Source organism: Tuber melanosporum (genome assembly GCF_000151645.1).
Source record: "Tuber melanosporum whole genome shotgun sequence assembly, scaffold_156, strain Mel28".
Taxonomy (NCBI): Eukaryota; Fungi; Ascomycota; class Pezizomycetes; order Pezizales; family Tuberaceae; genus Tuber; species Tuber melanosporum.
In genome coordinates, this window is record NW_003298815.1 from 108,831 (window position 1) to 126,736 (window position 17,906).

Sequence of the window (17,906 nt, forward strand, 5' to 3'; positions counted from 1 at the left end):
CGAGAAAGACAAAACAATCCAGGCAATAAGAGAAGGCTTGGAAAAAGGAGAAAAAAGAGATGAAAGGAATTGCACTGGGGTTATGCCAATGGAAGGACAGAAATATGTATTACGATGGTAAACAATGGATCCCAGAAGGAGAGGAGATAAGGACAGACATCATACAACAACACCATGATATCCGCATGGCAGGACACTGAGGAACGGCTAAAACCACAGAATTCATCACGAGGTCATTTTATGGGCCAGGACCGTGCGAAGATGTCAAACGATATGTCAAAAACTGCGACGTATGCCAGGGAACGAAAACAGCTAAACACGCACCATATGGACTACTAAAATCAAATGAAGTCCCCGAACAACCATGGGAAACAATTACTGTGGATTTCATCACGGACCTACCAACATCGGAAAATTGCAATAGCATCCTGGTCGCGGTGGATCGCCTGACCAAAATGAGTCATTTCATTCCGGTTAGAAAAGACATCAACCCGAGTGATTTTATACAAACATTCTTCCGAGAGGTCTTTCGACTTCACGGCCTCACAAAGAATATCATTACCGATCGAGGAACACTACTCACATCGGGACTATGCAAGAAAGTAACCGGAGAAATGGGGATACAAAACAGGATGAGCACACCGTTCCACCCACAAATGGATGGACAAACTGAACGGGTAAATGCGATACTCGAACAATATTTAAGGGCCTATGTCAATTATCAGCAGGATGATTGGTACAAGCTGTTATCTATGGCCGAGTTCGCATACAACAATGGAAAGCAAGAAACAATTGGCACGACACCCTTCTTCGCAAATTACGGACAACATCCACAAAGTCAGACCACATATCATACGATTAATGATGTGATACCGGATAAAACCGATATGGGGAAACTACACGAAACACTACAATATGAAATGAGTCAAGCACAACAACGACAGAAAGAACAATACGATAAGCACCGAAGACCAGATCCGAAAATACGACCAGGAGATATGGTATACCTAACACCACGCAATATTCATATAACGCGACAAGCAAAGAAATTATACTACAAGAAAATAGGACCATTGCAGATACTGGAAAAAGTGGGCAGCCATGCTTATAAACTCGACCTTCCCCCCTCAATGCGAATACACAATACATTCCACATCTCATTCCTCGAACTATACAATGACAATAGGTTTCCGTCACAAACACTTATTCATCCCCCTCCAAGCGAACTCAACAGAGAACCAGAATACGAGCTCGACGAAATAGTGGATTCCCACTTCTTCCACTGTCACCTCCAATACCCAGCCAAGTGGACAGGATATTCTCCTGAATACGATAAAATTTGGTACTTCGCATACAACTTCGAAAACGCACAAGATGCCATCTCAACCTTCCACCAGCGATACCTAGGCAAGCCCGGCCCAAGTGACGATCACGTTCAACCAAGGCAAAGAAAAGGGAGAGACTCCGGCGCCGTTGCAACAACACGAGGGCTGGGGCGATAGCCGCCGCCAAACCACACCCACCAGCCCCAAATACTCATTCCTGGGGCCAACCGACAAACAAACACTCAAGGAAAGGGAAAGACAAGCACAGAATAATGCCATGTCATGGACGGTATGCTACGATGACGGTTGCTAAGCACACTTTGGCGACAAGGAAGGCTCGGGATGGTTCCCGAGGGACTGCCGAAAGCGTGGCCCACGCCCAGACCACGTCCTGAAGCATTGGCAACAATGCTTCAGAAATGGGTGCAGGATGCACAGGACACAAAATATATCGGCGGGATTCTACCCGCAGAAGGATGGAAGCCGAAAAGAGTTGGAAGGAAAAGATGCCAGAAAGGCATGGGCCGCGAGGACGCGGTCCAAGCAGGGAGGGGCCCAAAACTCCTCGGCAGACATGTAACCGGATATCAGCAGCCTTCACAGGCAGATCCAGGGACTTCGAGAACGACTGGGCCAAGCCGAGGCCACAATTTCCGCAAACGACAAAACGATCAAGGAGCTCAAACAGCTGAACGACAATCAGCGGCAGACGATCGAGATGGCGAATCTGACTCTGGAATCGGTAACGGTCAGATGGAGGACGGCTGACGAAAAGTTCCACAAGCTGAGAAGGACCATGAGCTCGGCAGGACGGGAACTGTTGAAACTGGGAGAAAAAGCCAGATGGGACTCAGGCTTAGGAGGAGGGGAGCTAATGTCACGAATACGGCTTAGCATGGAAAAGGTTTTCACGTGACACATGGTTATGAGACACAGGTATGTTATTGTTTTGCGCATATAACTCATTCGGGTTATATAATTTGTTATGTGTGGAATTTGTGATGCTTTCGCACATGGCTCAAATATAAGTCATGGGACATGCGCCTGACGAGTATGCCTTGCGAGTGTGCCTTGCGGGTAAGCCTTGCCCATATGATTTATGTTTCGCACATGACCTCATTATGAGGTCATGGGTTACGCACATATGACTCAGTCGAGTCATATGACTTTGCTTATTGTGTTTATGATTGGTTTATGAGTTGTGCACATGACCTCACTATGAGGTCATGGGTTTTGAGCATGTAATCATTTTGGTCATATGACTAGTCGTTATGATTTGGTTTCGCACATGTGACCACTTTAGGTCACATGACTAAAAGCGGGAAGAACACTATATAAGGAGGCCGATGCGGCCGAGGAAGATAGGTTCTTCACACTTTGTTCTAAGTACTTTTCCTACTTATTACTTTAACAAATATAAAACACCTTTATGATCTTTATCTTTATTGCAATATTATCGATACGCCAGGAAGCACTCGTTACGAAGACGAGTTAGAGAAAATTTACGATAGGCGTTTCCGATAGAAGACAAAGGTCTTGTACTATCGGTAACGTAGGCAGGGACCTAAAGCTATCGCAAGACAAAGAAAGAAGAAGACAGAAACGATAAGTATCGTTCCCCGTCGCCAAGAACTAACTATCTAGAAAGGGATCGTTACAGTTTTCCGAGTATATGAGTACATCGTCTAAGTATATGATGCAACATATGTCGAGGTACTTATTAAGTACCTTGTTGATCCATCTCTGGAATGAAGCCAGTGCGTTGGTTAGCTCGAAGGGCATAACCAAGCATTCGAACATTCCGTATCTTGAGGCGAATGTAGTCTTCCATTCGTCTCCTGCCTTGATGCGTATATTGTGGTATGCGTCTTTGATGTCGAGTTTGGTGAAGTATTTTGCTGATCGTAGTCTGTCCTGTGCTTCCCCAATCAAGGGTAGTGGATATCGGTCCTTCTTGGTAACCGAATTGAGAGCTCTGTAGTCCACGCATAGTCTCATTTTTCTGTCTTTCTTTTTGACGAATAGTATTGGGGATCCTCCTGACACGAAAGAGTCTTGGATCCATCCTCTCTTTAGGTTTTGCTCGATGTACTTCCTAAGTTCTTCGAGCTCTGTTTCCCCTCGGGGGTATAATTTCTTATAGGGAATCTCTTTTGTTTTTCCCGTTTTTTTGTCTTTGTCCAGCTGAATTTCGTGGTCGATTCCTGGTCTTCGAGGTGGTAGCTCCGTAGCTTCCTCTTCTTGGAATCGATTTGTGAATTGGTGATATTCTTTTGGAACCAATTCTTTCCATCCTTTTTTGCTTTGGTATTTCTTGTCCTGGATTGCTAGCTCTGTGCTGATGTTGATTTTTGCTAGAACCGCTTTTTGGTCTTTGTATGTCCATTTGAGAATTCCTGTTGTATCTCCTGTTCGATAATATCATCCAAAGGCTTGTACTGTGATCTCTTTGATCTCAATTCTTTTTGTTGTATCGAGCTGGTTTTGGTCCGTACTTCCAAATCCCTTGTTTCCTCTTATGGTTTCTTCCAGTTGATCTACTTCATGCAGATCCTCTTTGTTGATTTTTTCGATTATCAACTGTGCGATTCGATCCCCTTTCTGGACTTGGTAGTCCTCTTGAGCTAGGTTGGCCAGGACCACTTTGATTTCACCGGTATAGTCGACGTCAATCACCCCTGCCATGGTCATGAGTCGGTGTTTGACTGCTAAACCACTGCGGGGTGCTCTTCGTCCATAGGTGCCTTCTGGGAGTCCAATGGCTATTCCCGTCGCTATCGTTGCCTGCCCGTTGGCCGGTATCTTGATTCCTTTGTTGGCATATAGGTCGTGTCCTGCTGCCCCTTTGGAACCCTTGGTAGGCACTTTTGCCTCTTGGTCCAGTCTTTGTATCCGGACCCTCTTGTCTTGCTGCATCTCGGCAAACTTTGCATGCAAAGTTTCTTCCTCCGCTTCTCATATCAGTATTGAGTAGACCACAGGTGAACTGTTGAGACATTGTGTCGCACATAGTTCACTTGTAAAGGTCATCTTGTTCTCGTTCCAATCGATCGTCGGATTATGCTTCCGTAACCATGGCATCCCTAGGACTATCTCATGGTTCTTCAGATCTGCCACTTGAAGGGTTGCCGTTTCTCTATGGCTGTCAATGTCCATAGGTACTGTCGCCATATGGGTTATAGGACCCATAGCGCTTGGTTTTCCATCCGCTAAGTAGACTTGTCTTGCTTTCTTCGCTTGTTCGGTGTGGAGACCGTATTTGTCTCATATTTCTTTGTCGATGAAGTCTTCAGTTGCCCCCGAGTCAAGCATTGCATATATTTTCGTTTCTTCACTTTCTCTGTTGTATATCTTCGTTTTGATCATCACATGATCTCCATCTTCTTCTCCTCTTTACGTGTGTAGTGCCATGTAGTAGTTCGCTAATTTGATGGGTTTTCCAGGTCCACATCTTGGGTCTCCCAGACCACCGTTTACTGGGGACCCTCATCGTTTTCCGCCGGTAAATCCTCTGCTATCATTTCACCGATGTTGCTTCTTTTCTGATTTTGGAAACGATTATTTCCAGTAGCTCTGTTTCCCTGGTATCCGTTGTCCAGTCGGCTTCTGCATTCTCGTATCCGATGCTCTGCATTTCCACACCTTAGGCATAGTTTCCCACTAATGCTTCTGGTGTATTCTTCCTTAGACAGAGTCAGAGCAGGCCCTTCTCTTGACTTGTCTAATTCTATCGGTTCGCCTGGTGGTAATGCTCAACTTTCTCCTCGAGGTGCTTGCGGTTTGAAGGTCCCGTCCACATTCCTGGATGATTGGACCACTCTATGTGCTATTGTATTTTCTGAGTTGCTCCGAACCATGTTTAATTTGCTTTCTTTGTCGATTGCCCATCTTGCAAATCGTTCGGCTGTCGTATAGCGCAGGTCAGAGATTCCCCATGCCTCTCGGAGTCTCTCACTGCAGTTTCTCAGGAGGATGATGTAGAGAGTCGCATCATAAAACTCGGCCTCGTATTCCAACTGTTGACATTCGTTCCAATATGCTGAGAATGTTTGTTTACCTTGCTGGAGTTTTTCTAGCTTTCGTCTTGCTGTTTCTTTGGCATTGGGGTCTCCAAATTGTTCAAAGAGTGTCGCCTTGAACTCTTCATACGTGACCCATTCCCTCTGTTTCCATCCATCTTGGAAGGGCATGATCCATTGTCCCGCGAGTCATCTGAGTAGAGATTCCACATATGGAATCTTAATTTCATCATGGTGATCTCCATATTCCTTAACTGCAAAATATCCCTCGCATTGCACTAAGAATATTCGTAGCTTATCTTTGGCTCCTTCTTATGTGTCGGGCTCCTTTGCTTTTTGGTCGTTGGACATTTTCTTGCACTGTATTTCGCGTGGCTGCAAGAAATGCCTGAAACTGATTTTCAGTCATTCCAAGTATGCTGGTTCCTGGTGCCGGAGCGGCTGGGGCCGGTGGCCCAGGTACTGCAGATCCCGAAATTCTCTCGGGTCGTGGCGTTCCAGCAGGAGAGCTATCGACTGGTGATCCTTTCTCCGGGGTTACTGGGCTTGCTGCTCTCGAGGGTTCTGCTGAGACGTGATCTAGGGCGTCGCTGAATCCTCCTAGATTAAGATTTTGATTGTCGATGTCGATATCTCCTTCCCTGTCTGGGTTGAAGGATGCCGTCTTGTATCGTTTGGCATCGCACTAGGTGACGCTTTGTAATTATAACGATCCCTCCTTTGGATTGTTAGTTCTTGGCAACGGGGAACGATACTTATCTTTTCTGTCTTCTCCTTTCCTTGTCTTACGATAGCGTTAGGCCTCTGTCTACGTTACCGATAGTACAAGACCTTTGTCTTGTATCGGAAACGCCTATCGTAAGCTTTCTCTAACTCGTCTTCGTGACTAGCGCTTTTTGGCATAATGATAATGTCGCAATAAAGATAAAGATCGTAAAGCTGGTTTATATTTGTTAAAGTAATAAGTAGGAAAAGTACTTAGAACAAAGCGTGAAGAACCTATCTTCCTCGGCCGCATCGGCCTCCTTATATAGTGTTCTTCCCTACTTTAATCATGTGACCTAAAGTGGTCACATGTGCGAAACCAACTCGCAACAAACTAGTCATATGACCAAAATGATCACATGCTCAAAACCCGTGACCTCATAGCGAGGTCATATGCAAAACTCATAAACTAATCATAATGCAATAAACAAGTCATATGACTCGACTGAGTCATATGCACGAAACCCATGCCCTCATAATAAGGTCATGTGCGAAACATAAATCATATGCGTAAGGCTTACCCGTAAGGCACACTCGTAAGGCATACTCGTCAGGCGCATGTCCCATGACTCATACTTGAGCCATGTGCGAAAGCATCACAAATGACACACATAACTAATCATATAACCCGAATAGGTCATATGCGTGAAACGATAACATACCTGTGACTCATAACCATGTGTCACGTGAAAACCCTTTCCTCGCTAAGCCACGTTCGTGACACCACTTGAGTTTGTTTTCCGTTCTCTTTTCTTTTTTTTTTCTCATTGTAGACTTCGACATTTTGCGATCATGTGGTTGTCACTTGTTTTCCCTCTCTTTGCACAATAGCTGCAATTCTTTTTCTTACTACTAGGTACTCTTAGTGCCTTTTCTTCTTCTTTTCCTTCCAACTTCTCGGTAGCTCTTCCAATAAAGTAATCTTTAACATTCACATAGCGAATAGTTTTCTATGCTGATAATATGTCACATACATTGAGATGTAGGTTATTTATAGATAACATGAATACCATTCCTTTCACTGACTCAGATTCGGTCTACATTCTCATTGCCTTATGGAATTCATCAATGTTGCCTTCACTGTCCATGTCATTGGCACATCTTTGGGTTAATTGATTCAAAGAGGTTTCGAACTTAGTTGTATGGTTAGGAATTGATTGTCTGGAGTTGAGCTTAATCTTCAAGATAGCTTCCTGTAAGATCATGTTGGTTGCAGGGATTTCTTTGTCGAATCTATTTTTGAAGGCTTGCCAAATATCTTTGGAGGTTGTATTGCTACTGATGTCAGTGTAGAAGGAGTGTCAACAGCTTAGTATAGGAAGAACTTTACTTGTTTGTCTTTCCTGTCTATTTCCTGACTTGTATAGAGTCAGTCATTATGCTACCTTCAGAAGGAGGTTCTGGTTTCACAGATTTGCCTGATACTACATCCCACAAATCCAGGTTTTCAAAAGCTATCTGTGAGGTGTCAGTCTAGATTTGATAATTTTCTTAACCATGGAGTTTGGGGTAGTCCTTGATGGAAATGCTAGTGCCAGATTTTGTGTCATTTTCAGATAACATCGTGATATAGACAATTTAGTTCTTTTGTTTCATATCAAGAAGTTGTTTGTATCAATTGTTATCCCAGAAATAATCTTACGAAGAGAGACTTGGATATTTTCGTAGTAATATTCACCATACACAGGAAATAAATTATCAAAATTTAGCTATCAGATGTGGTTACAGTCTTTACAGTAGTAAAGACAGTATTTAGAGGTGATAGGTAGCCACTCGAGTGTGTCGTAGAAGAAATCTTTCACCACAATTTGATAGAGGATTTGTTGAGGGTGGGAGACAGTGATGTGTTTGCTTAGAGTGCTTCAGAGGTCTTCTGGTTTATGGTAGGAATGCAGTAGTATCTCACAAACCCGGGCTCATAACCTGAAAATATTTGTATCTATTGTACTAACTGTTGTAATAACAAAGTAACTATGATGACCACAATAAAATCTGAAGACTTAAAGATTAATCCAAGCTTGCGCACTCTTTCTAAGAACCGGGCTGAACCTGCCCTTTATATACCCCTTATCATTACACAAGCACTGCCTCATACCAAGGAAATCTCTAGAAGATGCTAGAATACAATAGAAGATACTAGAGTACAATAACATATATACTCGGTCATGTGGCTGTGTCACATGACTAACACAGCCCCATCACCGGATAGGAAAGGAATAACGTAATTTCCAACAGTCTCCCCCACTATTACCTCCGACTATAGCTAATAGCTTAGTCTTGATACCGCTCTCCGGAAAGCTCCTAAGCCTTCCATTATCCCCGTGTTAGCAAACTCCCCAGGATCCCAGACCAATGACTCAGTCGGCTTTCCCACGACGGCACCTCTCCCCAAGTCTCCGATAATTCCATGACTATCCCTATCTGTAAATTTTGCAAACCTTGCCCCCCCCCCCGCCACAGCCGCGCTGCGGATATTAAATCCATCCTTGAATTATGTTGGCAGAGATCCTGTTTGCAATACTACCCCTCTGGTCCATGAAGTTACAACACTAGGCCGCATGTCCGACTCTCTTCCGCTGCCGATCGACAATTGTCCCTTATACGGCTTTCGGAAGACTTCATCCAATGCTCTATCCTGACGATGGCTCTGGGCTAAACATCCATAGGTCGAGCGGATCGGGTTGTTCCTCAGCAGTCCCTCATGTGAACCTCTCGTAAAGTGCATCCGGTTATCCGAGGTAGAGTTACCGTAGATGGTTTTCTCATATCAAAGTATGAGCGACAGGATCCGGGGGGTGGTGGTTTTGATAACTGTCAGGCCCAGCAGGACAAACTGCCACAGCGGCATAGCATGGCGGAGGGGATGGAGGAGCCACCCGAGAGGGTTTGGAGGCGCTGTGTATGGCTATAGACTATCGGATTTCACCATTAATCCTGTGTTTACGGCAACAATAAACCAGTGCTCCGCTCCAATATTGGTTCTGACCAGAAGCAAATGATAGTGTTTCAATCACCCCCTCGAGAGCCAGCAGCGACTGCAGCAAATTCGTCCGTTAGGACTTTAATCAAAATTGTCACCAGCAAAAAGTGATAGATTTTTAGAAAAGCTGTGACAGGAGCTCTTCCATGGAGCTGCACAAGACCATTGGCAGATCTGCTTCCCCTTGGAACGGTTTCCGTAAATGGTAGTGCAGGCAATACGATTCCCATAAACGCCAATGCTAGATTCGGATATCAGCCATATCTTCGACAAAGTCGTTCCGGGATTGTGGATACTGCAGGTGTAAATCCCATCAAGATCTGGAAGAGCACATAACTATGGACTGGTGAGTGATTATCTGTGAATCTCCAACCCCCATCAGTGATGATCACTCACCAGATTTCCCTCGCCGGACGGGAGTCTCTTGCAATACAAGAGCAAAAAGGCTGCAGAAAACCCCGAGCAAAAATAAAAAATAAAAAATCAATAGCAATGCCACCCTGTCTACTGCCGTGATTTTGGAAGACACAAACGAGCTGACTAAAATATCGGTCATGGTCTCTATTGCACCAACGTCAATTACTATTGGACACTCTATAGGGCGACGGTGGATTGGTGTTTCCATATCTTCAGGGCGCTTTACAACACCCAGAAAATCCGGAGGGGTAGGGACGCGCCACGCTCGGCCAAGATTTCGTGATTCTGGACAGTTTTGTAGTTTCCCTTCCCGGGAATCATAATTCCAACAAAACCTAGAACATAAAATCTATTGACGTGTTGGGCTTCGAAATCTTGGGTGGATTTTGTTGTCTGCGAAGGAGTAAACAGGTGGTATATCCCCATGCCAAATAAAGCCTAGAGTGACACGAAATGTAGAGAAATACGAGCTTCTCTCCCAATTGACATTTAGAATGCGGATCGCTATAAGCTTCCCTTTGAAACCTCCCATAATGGACACGACGGGACCGGGAATGCTGCCTCCGGTGTAGCAATTTCGTAGGACCCATCGATCAAAACCATAAACATACCTTCGACGAAGATTAGTATTTGAAGGGCAAGAGGCCCAAACTACCTGCAGTGTTTCTTCACCGGAGTATTGGGCTTTCAGGTGGCGACGTTGAGGTGGAATGCTTATATCTCGGAACTCTTAACCGTGAGAGTTTGAACAGGCTTGCATCGCAAACATCGCAGATCATTGGAGCCTAAATGGCATTAAACAGTGTCAATCCGCCGGCTGACGTCCATTGTTTGTCTTGTTTGATTCCATGTGCCTGGCTGGACCAGCGCAGAAGAAAATACCGTATTATCTCCTGTTATCCGGAAATCCACAAAGACCGGGCGTTTTCAAGGTTGGAAGGTGCACCAGTCTGAAATGGGTTCCTACAATTCTCCCAGTCAACACGGTATCATAAACAAGGGATGGATTTTAGGTGTCTACAACAATGCGGCCGAGCGAGTAGTAAGTAACCACTCATATGCAGGATTCGGATGGTGATCAAACAAGAGACCCCACCCCGAGATGCGAAGTGCTGGACACCTAAAATCCACCATTAGCTGCTATGGTAAATGGGAACATTAAAGGACCCAATTTCAGACTCCATGCACCGTCCAACCTTAAGTAACGCCCGGTCCTGGCGGATTTCGGGATAACAGGAGATAATACGGTATGTTCCCGATCCAGATTTGATTCAAGCTGTTTCACGACTAATCAGTGTAAGAGAAGGAACATTTTTGGCCGATAAAGGTTGAACGTATCAGCGCCTCCAGCATTGATACTAACTCCAACATCAACCGAGTGATCGATCATGACCGTGCGTACTCGACCACAATCAAGCATACCCAAGTATTTCCGCGCAACTACCCCGATCGAGCATGACCTGACCGAGGAACCCCTATGGCCAAGGTGACCGAGTAGGCCATGACCGCGTCCACCACTGAGTATCCAGACACATCATTATTAATAATGCGCATCTACTATCATAATATTCACTCGCTCAACCAGGGCCAATGAAAAGGATAGCGTACAGAGATGCGCGTGACCGAGCCCTCATTTCCCTCCCCACGCAGTTGGTGAACCGGACGGTGCCAGATACATCTGGTGAATTGCCCGCGTGGTTGCCCGCGTGGACGGATGGGGAGCCCGAGGAGGTCCGCATCATATATATTTGTCACACTTCCACCAAGCTCCAGCTCCCGCGCTCTGAGAACCACGATGCCGAGTAGAACAATACCAGGAGTAAAAGTGTGGATCATAATATCACAGTTGAGGATGGATAGGTTTTAGTTTTGACAGGTTAACGGAATTGCATGCCGCGGTTAATAAGATCAGATAATGTGGGGTGGGGTGCTGATCTTATATTATGCTGCGGGCAATGTTAACCGCCAGAAGCAGCCTTATTCGTTAAACTGAATAAGGATATTACCGTAGAGAACCGACGGAGAGAGCGAAAACTTAGCAACTCTCGGGTATGACATCATAAGGGTGTATTACCTTACTCTACAGTACTGTGTGGGGGGAGAAAGTTAGGTTTATAGGTTTGTCCGATTTGGACACCTATACAGTATTTGCGTTGTGCATCGTGGCCCGTAACTCGGAGCAAGGAGTCTTTGATGACTCTTATGGGGAGTGTTAGTGTGAGAAAGGATTTTCGGAAAAAGTGTATATAGTATAAGGGTGGTCCTGTTTTCCCGTAGAGCAAACAGAAACACGGAACGCAACCTGCGAATATACAAAAAAACAACGACATCGATAACCACCACGAGATTTTCCAACGAGCAAAAGACCACATACGAAATGAAACGAACGTGAATACGAACGACTTTACCCACCGCGCAAGTTGGAATTGGCCTCCATGGCAGAGCTTTCCACTGCTGAACAGCCAAGTGCCGCCTTCACCAATCTCGCAGCCCTTATTCCCGCCCACAACAAGCTCACATTTTCCAGTGCGGCCCGCCTCGCCCGCCAAATGGAAGTCAAGATTCGCCAGTGCGAGGAATCTAGTACCGGGTGTTACGTGCACATCAGCGGAGTGTCGGACCTGATGCTTGACCACATCGACAATGCCTTCACGAATCTTGGCATCCGCCGCCAGGTGAGATTCACATATGAGCGTGCTCTCGAGTCCATGGTTATCAGGTGCATGCCGGGCGCTGCGCACGAGATTACAAGCCGGAGTTTTATGATGGAATTGGCAATCAAGATCTCTTCCATCCCCGGCCATCAGAAGCACTCCTCCATTCTAGTTGGTCGATCAAGGTTTTCCGTTCCCGGCAAGCGGAGCAAGGAGGGGGATGAAGGAATAAAACCTACAGCTACCAGGAGGAGTAAAGATGATTGGCCCTCGTTGGTGGTCGAAGTCGGCTACCCACAAAGCCTGCCGTCGCTCGGGGGTGATGCTCGATGGTGGCTGGACCACTCGGGGGAACGCACTAATATGATGGGTGATTTTGATACAAATTAACGATTTAGGTGCAAAGTCGATGTATCTGGAATGCTGGGAAAGATTGCCTGACCCAAACAAGGCATCTACCCCATCCTCACACCCAGACAATCCCTGACTTTGAGCAATATTTCGATATCGACGCTTCCGGTACAGTCCTCAGTCACCACCCGTCCCATCCGGATCTTGTCATCCCGTACAAAGCTATGTTCGATAATCCCCACCCAACGGGAACCGATATTATCATATCCAAAGCGGAATTGTCACAATTGGTTTTGCACGTTTTTGGCGGGCTTCATTAGAGCCAAACCGTAAGTTTGCAAGGAATTAGGAGTTAAAGGTTGATTGTCTGTTGTTTACCAGCCTGCGGATTACTAATATTTTAATGCCCTACCACACCAGATAGGAACATATAGGGACAGGTTACGGTGGTTCACAATGGGTCGCATAAGCGTAAAGGAGGAAAAGAAGTCAATCCGCATCAAAAGTCGTGTTTTGTTTGAATTGGCGGTTATCGCGTAAGGAAGGATATCAATATCAATACCCCATGATGACCCTGCCTTCGCCTTAGCATGTACTCTCTTCTATTCTTAAGCGGCAGGTTTGCTATATGTTTGGAGGGAGGGGTGCGAGATGGATTCGGCCATGGTAGTCTTTTGTTCTGTTTTCGCAAACAATAGCGCCAGTGTTCTGGTAGTGTTCCCTTCTCATTATTGCTTGTAATTTTTTCAGCATTCGCAAACCCCGAGAGACCGCTATGTATACCATTAGTCCTCCGGAGAGTACCGCAGTCCACTTCGGATCCCCACAGTGTACTGTACAGGAGACGATCTAAGTACACTCCTACCGCCCGCGTTCCAGGTGCTTGGACTGAACTGCAGATTAATGTCTCGCCTTGTCGGCCCATGATCCCCCAAGTTCACAGTATACTAGATAAATTGCGAATTATAAAACACAATGTAACAGTGTACGCTAGTACCATTACCATTATTAGAAAACTCAATCACTTATTCCGATGCAAAGAAAACAGCCCAGTGTTGAGAGAAAACAAAAATTTGTATCCGTACTATATAACCCTAATACAATTATCAACTTTATCCACATTCACCTCCGGATGCCGTTGAAGGAATTTCCAATCTGCTGCTCAAGTTAGTAGAGAGTTCCGTCACAAGTCATCTCAAGCTTCACCTCTTGTCCCTCTTCGTTCACCGCCCCCACAATATGCAAACAGAGGTATCCTTGTTCGCTTCGACATCGTAATACATAACTATCAGGCGTAGCTGTGGACATGAATGTGAGCCGGGTACAGTACCCTGGAAAACCAGGAAAGGTCCGATGGAGAAGATACCATTCCAAAACCAGGACAGGTGTCCCCACACCAAAGGCCATGATCAGCCTTCACCCATCCTTCAATTCTTTTGAATACTGCGTCCCTTTCCTAGAGACCCTTTTTTCTGGGGGGAGTTAGCACCCTTGCCGAACTTGAAGAAGCCCAAATGAAAACACTAAGGGATGAAGTGGTGTATGCTAGCTAAGGACAGGCGAGGAGATTTCCATCTCCCCCTTACTTAACTAACCACTCCCGAAAACCCGAGAAGAAAAACTCAACAAACTTTGAGGGAACACACTAACCTGACAAATCATGATCCACCGCGATCCTAAACAATCTAGAGCCATCCTTATATCTCACCATCCTCCGCCCTTCATGGTGCTTAAACCCTATACCCGATGCCAGCTGCACGGAGCCAAGAAAAAAATGTGTGTTTAGATGATAAAGGAGAAATGATATGAGGAGAGGGGAAAGTTTGTCTATTGTTCGATGAAGCGAGAAACGATCAGAAACAAAGGAAAGGGAGGGAGGAAAATATAAAGAAAAAAATTTCTACAGTGCTAGTAGTGCATTGAGCTGACGTGTGCCGGCACGCACATGCCTGTGCGGATACCTCCAACAATGATATATGTATATAGACCGAGTGATCGATAATGACCGTCAATGCGCCGGGACAATGAAAAACATGACCGGAGCATCATCGAGCAATACCCCTGATCGAGCACATTCTAACCAAGGAAGCCCTATGTCCGAGGTGACCGAGTAGATCATTATCGTGTCCATCGCTAAGTATTCAGATATATCATGGTGAATTGCTTGTGTGGGAGGATGGGGAGCCCGAGGACGTCCGCACCATATCTCTTCGTCACCATTCCACCGAGCTCCAGCTCCCGCGCTCTGAGAACCGGGATGCCGAGTAGGAGAGACCAATACAAGGAGTAAAAGCGTGGATCGCAAGTACTATAAGGGAAAAAAAGGTAGGGTGCTGTTTATTCCAGCATCTCCAGATTCTATCACTTAGCTTCACTAACTTCTACCTCCCCGTCCACTCTCTTTTCCCCCTCGACATATTGCGGGCCTCCCTGGACTGCCGATCCCTCTCCATACTTTGTTGTTTTCCGCTCACTAACCTTGCACAACAAGGATATTGATCTTTCCGAACTTTTTTTTATGGACGGACGGACGGACACACCCGAGAAAGTACAAGTCATTTGACCGGTCAACAGATTTGCGAATGCGGTACGTATGACACAGTCTACAGCGGGGAGGGCGGGCTTGACGAAAGCCGGCAGGCAGTGAACGAATAAACGGGTTACCCTACTAATAATTTCCCTTTTTTTACCCCAAATACGAGTTATTCATATCATACCCCGCCGGTTTTCAGTGCCGTACCAAAAAAAAATACTATCATACTTCTTCTCGGGAAACCCCCGTCTCTCAATCCGGAGATAACAAGGCAGGTGGAAATACGGTAGTGGATTTCAAGAGATTTTACGCTGTGATAGTGGACAATAGGTTCGAAAAGCCCCCCCCCCTGTGGGAAGTGTCGGTACTCAATTACTCGTATAGTATCGGCATAAAACCCTCCGGTTTCGGATATTCGGGTTAGGCAGGATGGGATATGGCACGGGGGAAATGCCTCAGCTTTTACTCCCCCCCAGTCAGCGAGTGAGTCACGACGAGATCTTCTCTCCCTTTCACGCTCTCCCAATAGAAATAGAAATTCAAACATACGGTACGGTATTCGGGCTAGCGCAGACACTCCCCGGCTAAAAGGGTGGTTTTCATTCCAAGGGAAAAATGTTCGAAGAACATGAAACAGCTACGAGTACCGTACCGTAGTGCTAACAGGTATCCAGCTAAAGATGTGAGATTAAAGCCGGACCAACCATATGTCAATCAATCACCTCACTAGAGTCTTCATCCCTCTGAGGTTCAAAGTCGAGCTGTCCAATCATTAGACCAAGAGTCACCCCTCACGAGAGAAACCAAGAAAACACACCTGATTCCCATTATAATACTTCCTATCCGCCTCCTCTCCGTCACTCCCCCTCCCATCGTGCAGGGTCCTAATCCTCGCACCCGACACCTCTTCCCTCGAGGATGCCTGTCCCGAAGTCGACGCATCCGACAAGGACGAAAAGGACGCGGTCGGCAAACTCTGACCCTTCCCCAATTCAGCATTCACAGAAGCAGGAATAGGCGGGTGATACCCGACCCCAAGGATAGTAGTTACAATTGAGTAGAGCAATCCACAAATCCTCGAAAATATCCCCCCGCCCTCCGTGGATCCTCCACCACCGCTATAAGCCGACGCCGGCGACGAGGATATGGGGACGAGGACGAGCGTGCATGTCGGCGAGAGGTCTAACTCGCTCAGCGTGGAATTCTCTTCGGAGATGGTGATCTGCTTGTTCGGTAGCGGCGTGAGTATTTGCAGAAAGCTGTAGGGGTGGTCACCGTCTGTGCGGTATTCGTCGATAAACTTGCGAACGTCGGTCGCCAGGACTGCGGATGAGGGGAATTTTGCTTTTAAGCTTAAGCCGTCAAACATCCGGAATGATATTGCCGTTTCGCTAGGTGAATGTGACTTTGGTGCCCCCTGTCCAGCAATTGAGGTCGAGGAAGCCTTGCCCCCTGCCACATTCTTCCCCCATCGCGCTTCTCGCTCCTTCTTGTCATTATCCAGTAATTGCAATACCCGCAGTCTCTCCCCGCTAGCCGCCTGCTCCCTCTTCCTCTGTTGTAGTAGGAACAATGAATTGTCCGCTCTCCCTGGTGCTTCAGACGAAGCTGCTACTCTCGGAGGTGTAGTAGGCGCCGGTGCCGGCGCAGGAGAAGCTTGTGGTTGGACTGCTGCAGCTGCTTGCGGCGCACCTTGCGGCTCCGCGAGCGCCCCCTTCAACAGTCTCACAAACTCCTCCCTTGAATCACCCGCCTTCATGTTCGCGACCAAAGCCCCATGCCTTCGCCCAGCAGCCCGTCAGCAACCCCCCTCCTCAACCACCTCAAGAGCTAAAACATACTTAATAACAGTAAAATACGGAACATCCTGTATCGGACAAAACGCCGCCAAGAATCCCGCCTCGGCCGAACCAGCTTGCAATCTTACGAGCACGCATTGTGCCAATAGCGGCGCCGCCTATGCACGAACAAGTCGGGGTCAACAACAACTGCGATAGAATAAAAAGAAAGCACGGTGAGGAGGGGCAAACCTCCTCATCTGTGAAATACGTATTCTCCCAGGACGCGCTTTCGTCGGTTCCGTCTATGCCCTGTAGTCAGTATTACAATTTATAATATATGCATCCGTCAGTCAGGGGAATATGCCGAGAGCAAATTTAGCGTACCAGTGACAAAGCAAGCTAGAGAGCTGTTCTGCTCAATTGCCAGTGTGACGGCTTCTTGAAGGGTGCCGGAAAAGAACATGCCCAAGTTGAGAATAGGGAGGAGAAGAAGGAATAAAGGTGAAGGTAGAAGTGTAGTCGACTCGTAGTGGAGTTGTTAAGGAAAGGCGCCAACTTACTCGAGTACCGGTAACTTATCGTAAGCCTGACATGCCCCTAATTTACAAAGGGGCGCTCAGCCTCCACACGCGAACAGTAATGTGGCTTCCCGCCTCAAAAGTAAGTTCTGACCTCATGCATGGGTTAGGGTACTACACAGTGGGTCCTTAAGTTACGAGTACTACGATTACAGTATGATACTATTACCACCACAAACTCCACCTAAACTTCCACCAACCACTACAACACACTGAACATAAAGCCAACAATGCCCCCCCTCCTGCGCCCATTTCCCCTCCCACGCATACGCACCCCGCTAACTCACCAATTCCCAAAACCTCCCTTCCACTTCCGCCGGAGCGCCCACAACCCCGCCGACAACCCAAACTTCGTCTCGATAATCGACCAGCCGGCAACGCTTGTCCGCGCCGGCGGGAGGAAACACGGCCCCGGCCTGCTAATCCTTGCGGCAATCCCAATAACAGCCTTCGCTCTCGGGACCTGGCAGGTCCAGCGCCTGAACTGGAAAACCGAGCTCATA

The 17,906-nt window shown here is 46.7% G+C and overlaps 3 protein-coding genes across 3 annotated transcripts; all 3 read right to left on the reverse strand.

Moving 5' to 3' along the window:
- Positions 1-9,014: 9,014 nt before the first annotated feature.
- On the reverse strand, positions 9,015-9,319 carry GSTUM_00003060001 (uncharacterized protein; the record flags this gene model as incomplete). The annotated part of the gene is made up of 2 exons (XM_002836644.1): positions 9,015-9,076; positions 9,124-9,319. The coding sequence occupies 2 exons, from the start codon at positions 9,317-9,319 to the stop codon at positions 9,015-9,017; spliced, it is 258 nt and encodes an 85-aa protein (XP_002836690.1).
- An 855-nt stretch (positions 9,320-10,174) lies between these two features.
- GSTUM_00003061001 (uncharacterized protein) lies at positions 10,175-10,285 on the reverse strand (the record flags this gene model as incomplete). The annotated part of the gene is made up of 1 exon (XM_002836645.1): positions 10,175-10,285. One exon carries the CDS (start codon positions 10,283-10,285, stop codon positions 10,175-10,177), a length of 111 nt encoding a protein of 36 aa, XP_002836691.1.
- A 5,543-nt stretch (positions 10,286-15,828) lies between these two features.
- On the reverse strand, positions 15,829-16,803 carry GSTUM_00003062001 (uncharacterized protein; the record flags this gene model as incomplete). The annotated part of the gene is made up of 1 exon (XM_002836646.1): positions 15,829-16,803. The coding sequence occupies one exon, from the start codon at positions 16,801-16,803 to the stop codon at positions 15,829-15,831; it is 975 nt and encodes a 324-aa protein (XP_002836692.1).
- Positions 16,804-17,906: the final 1,103 nt, after the last annotated feature.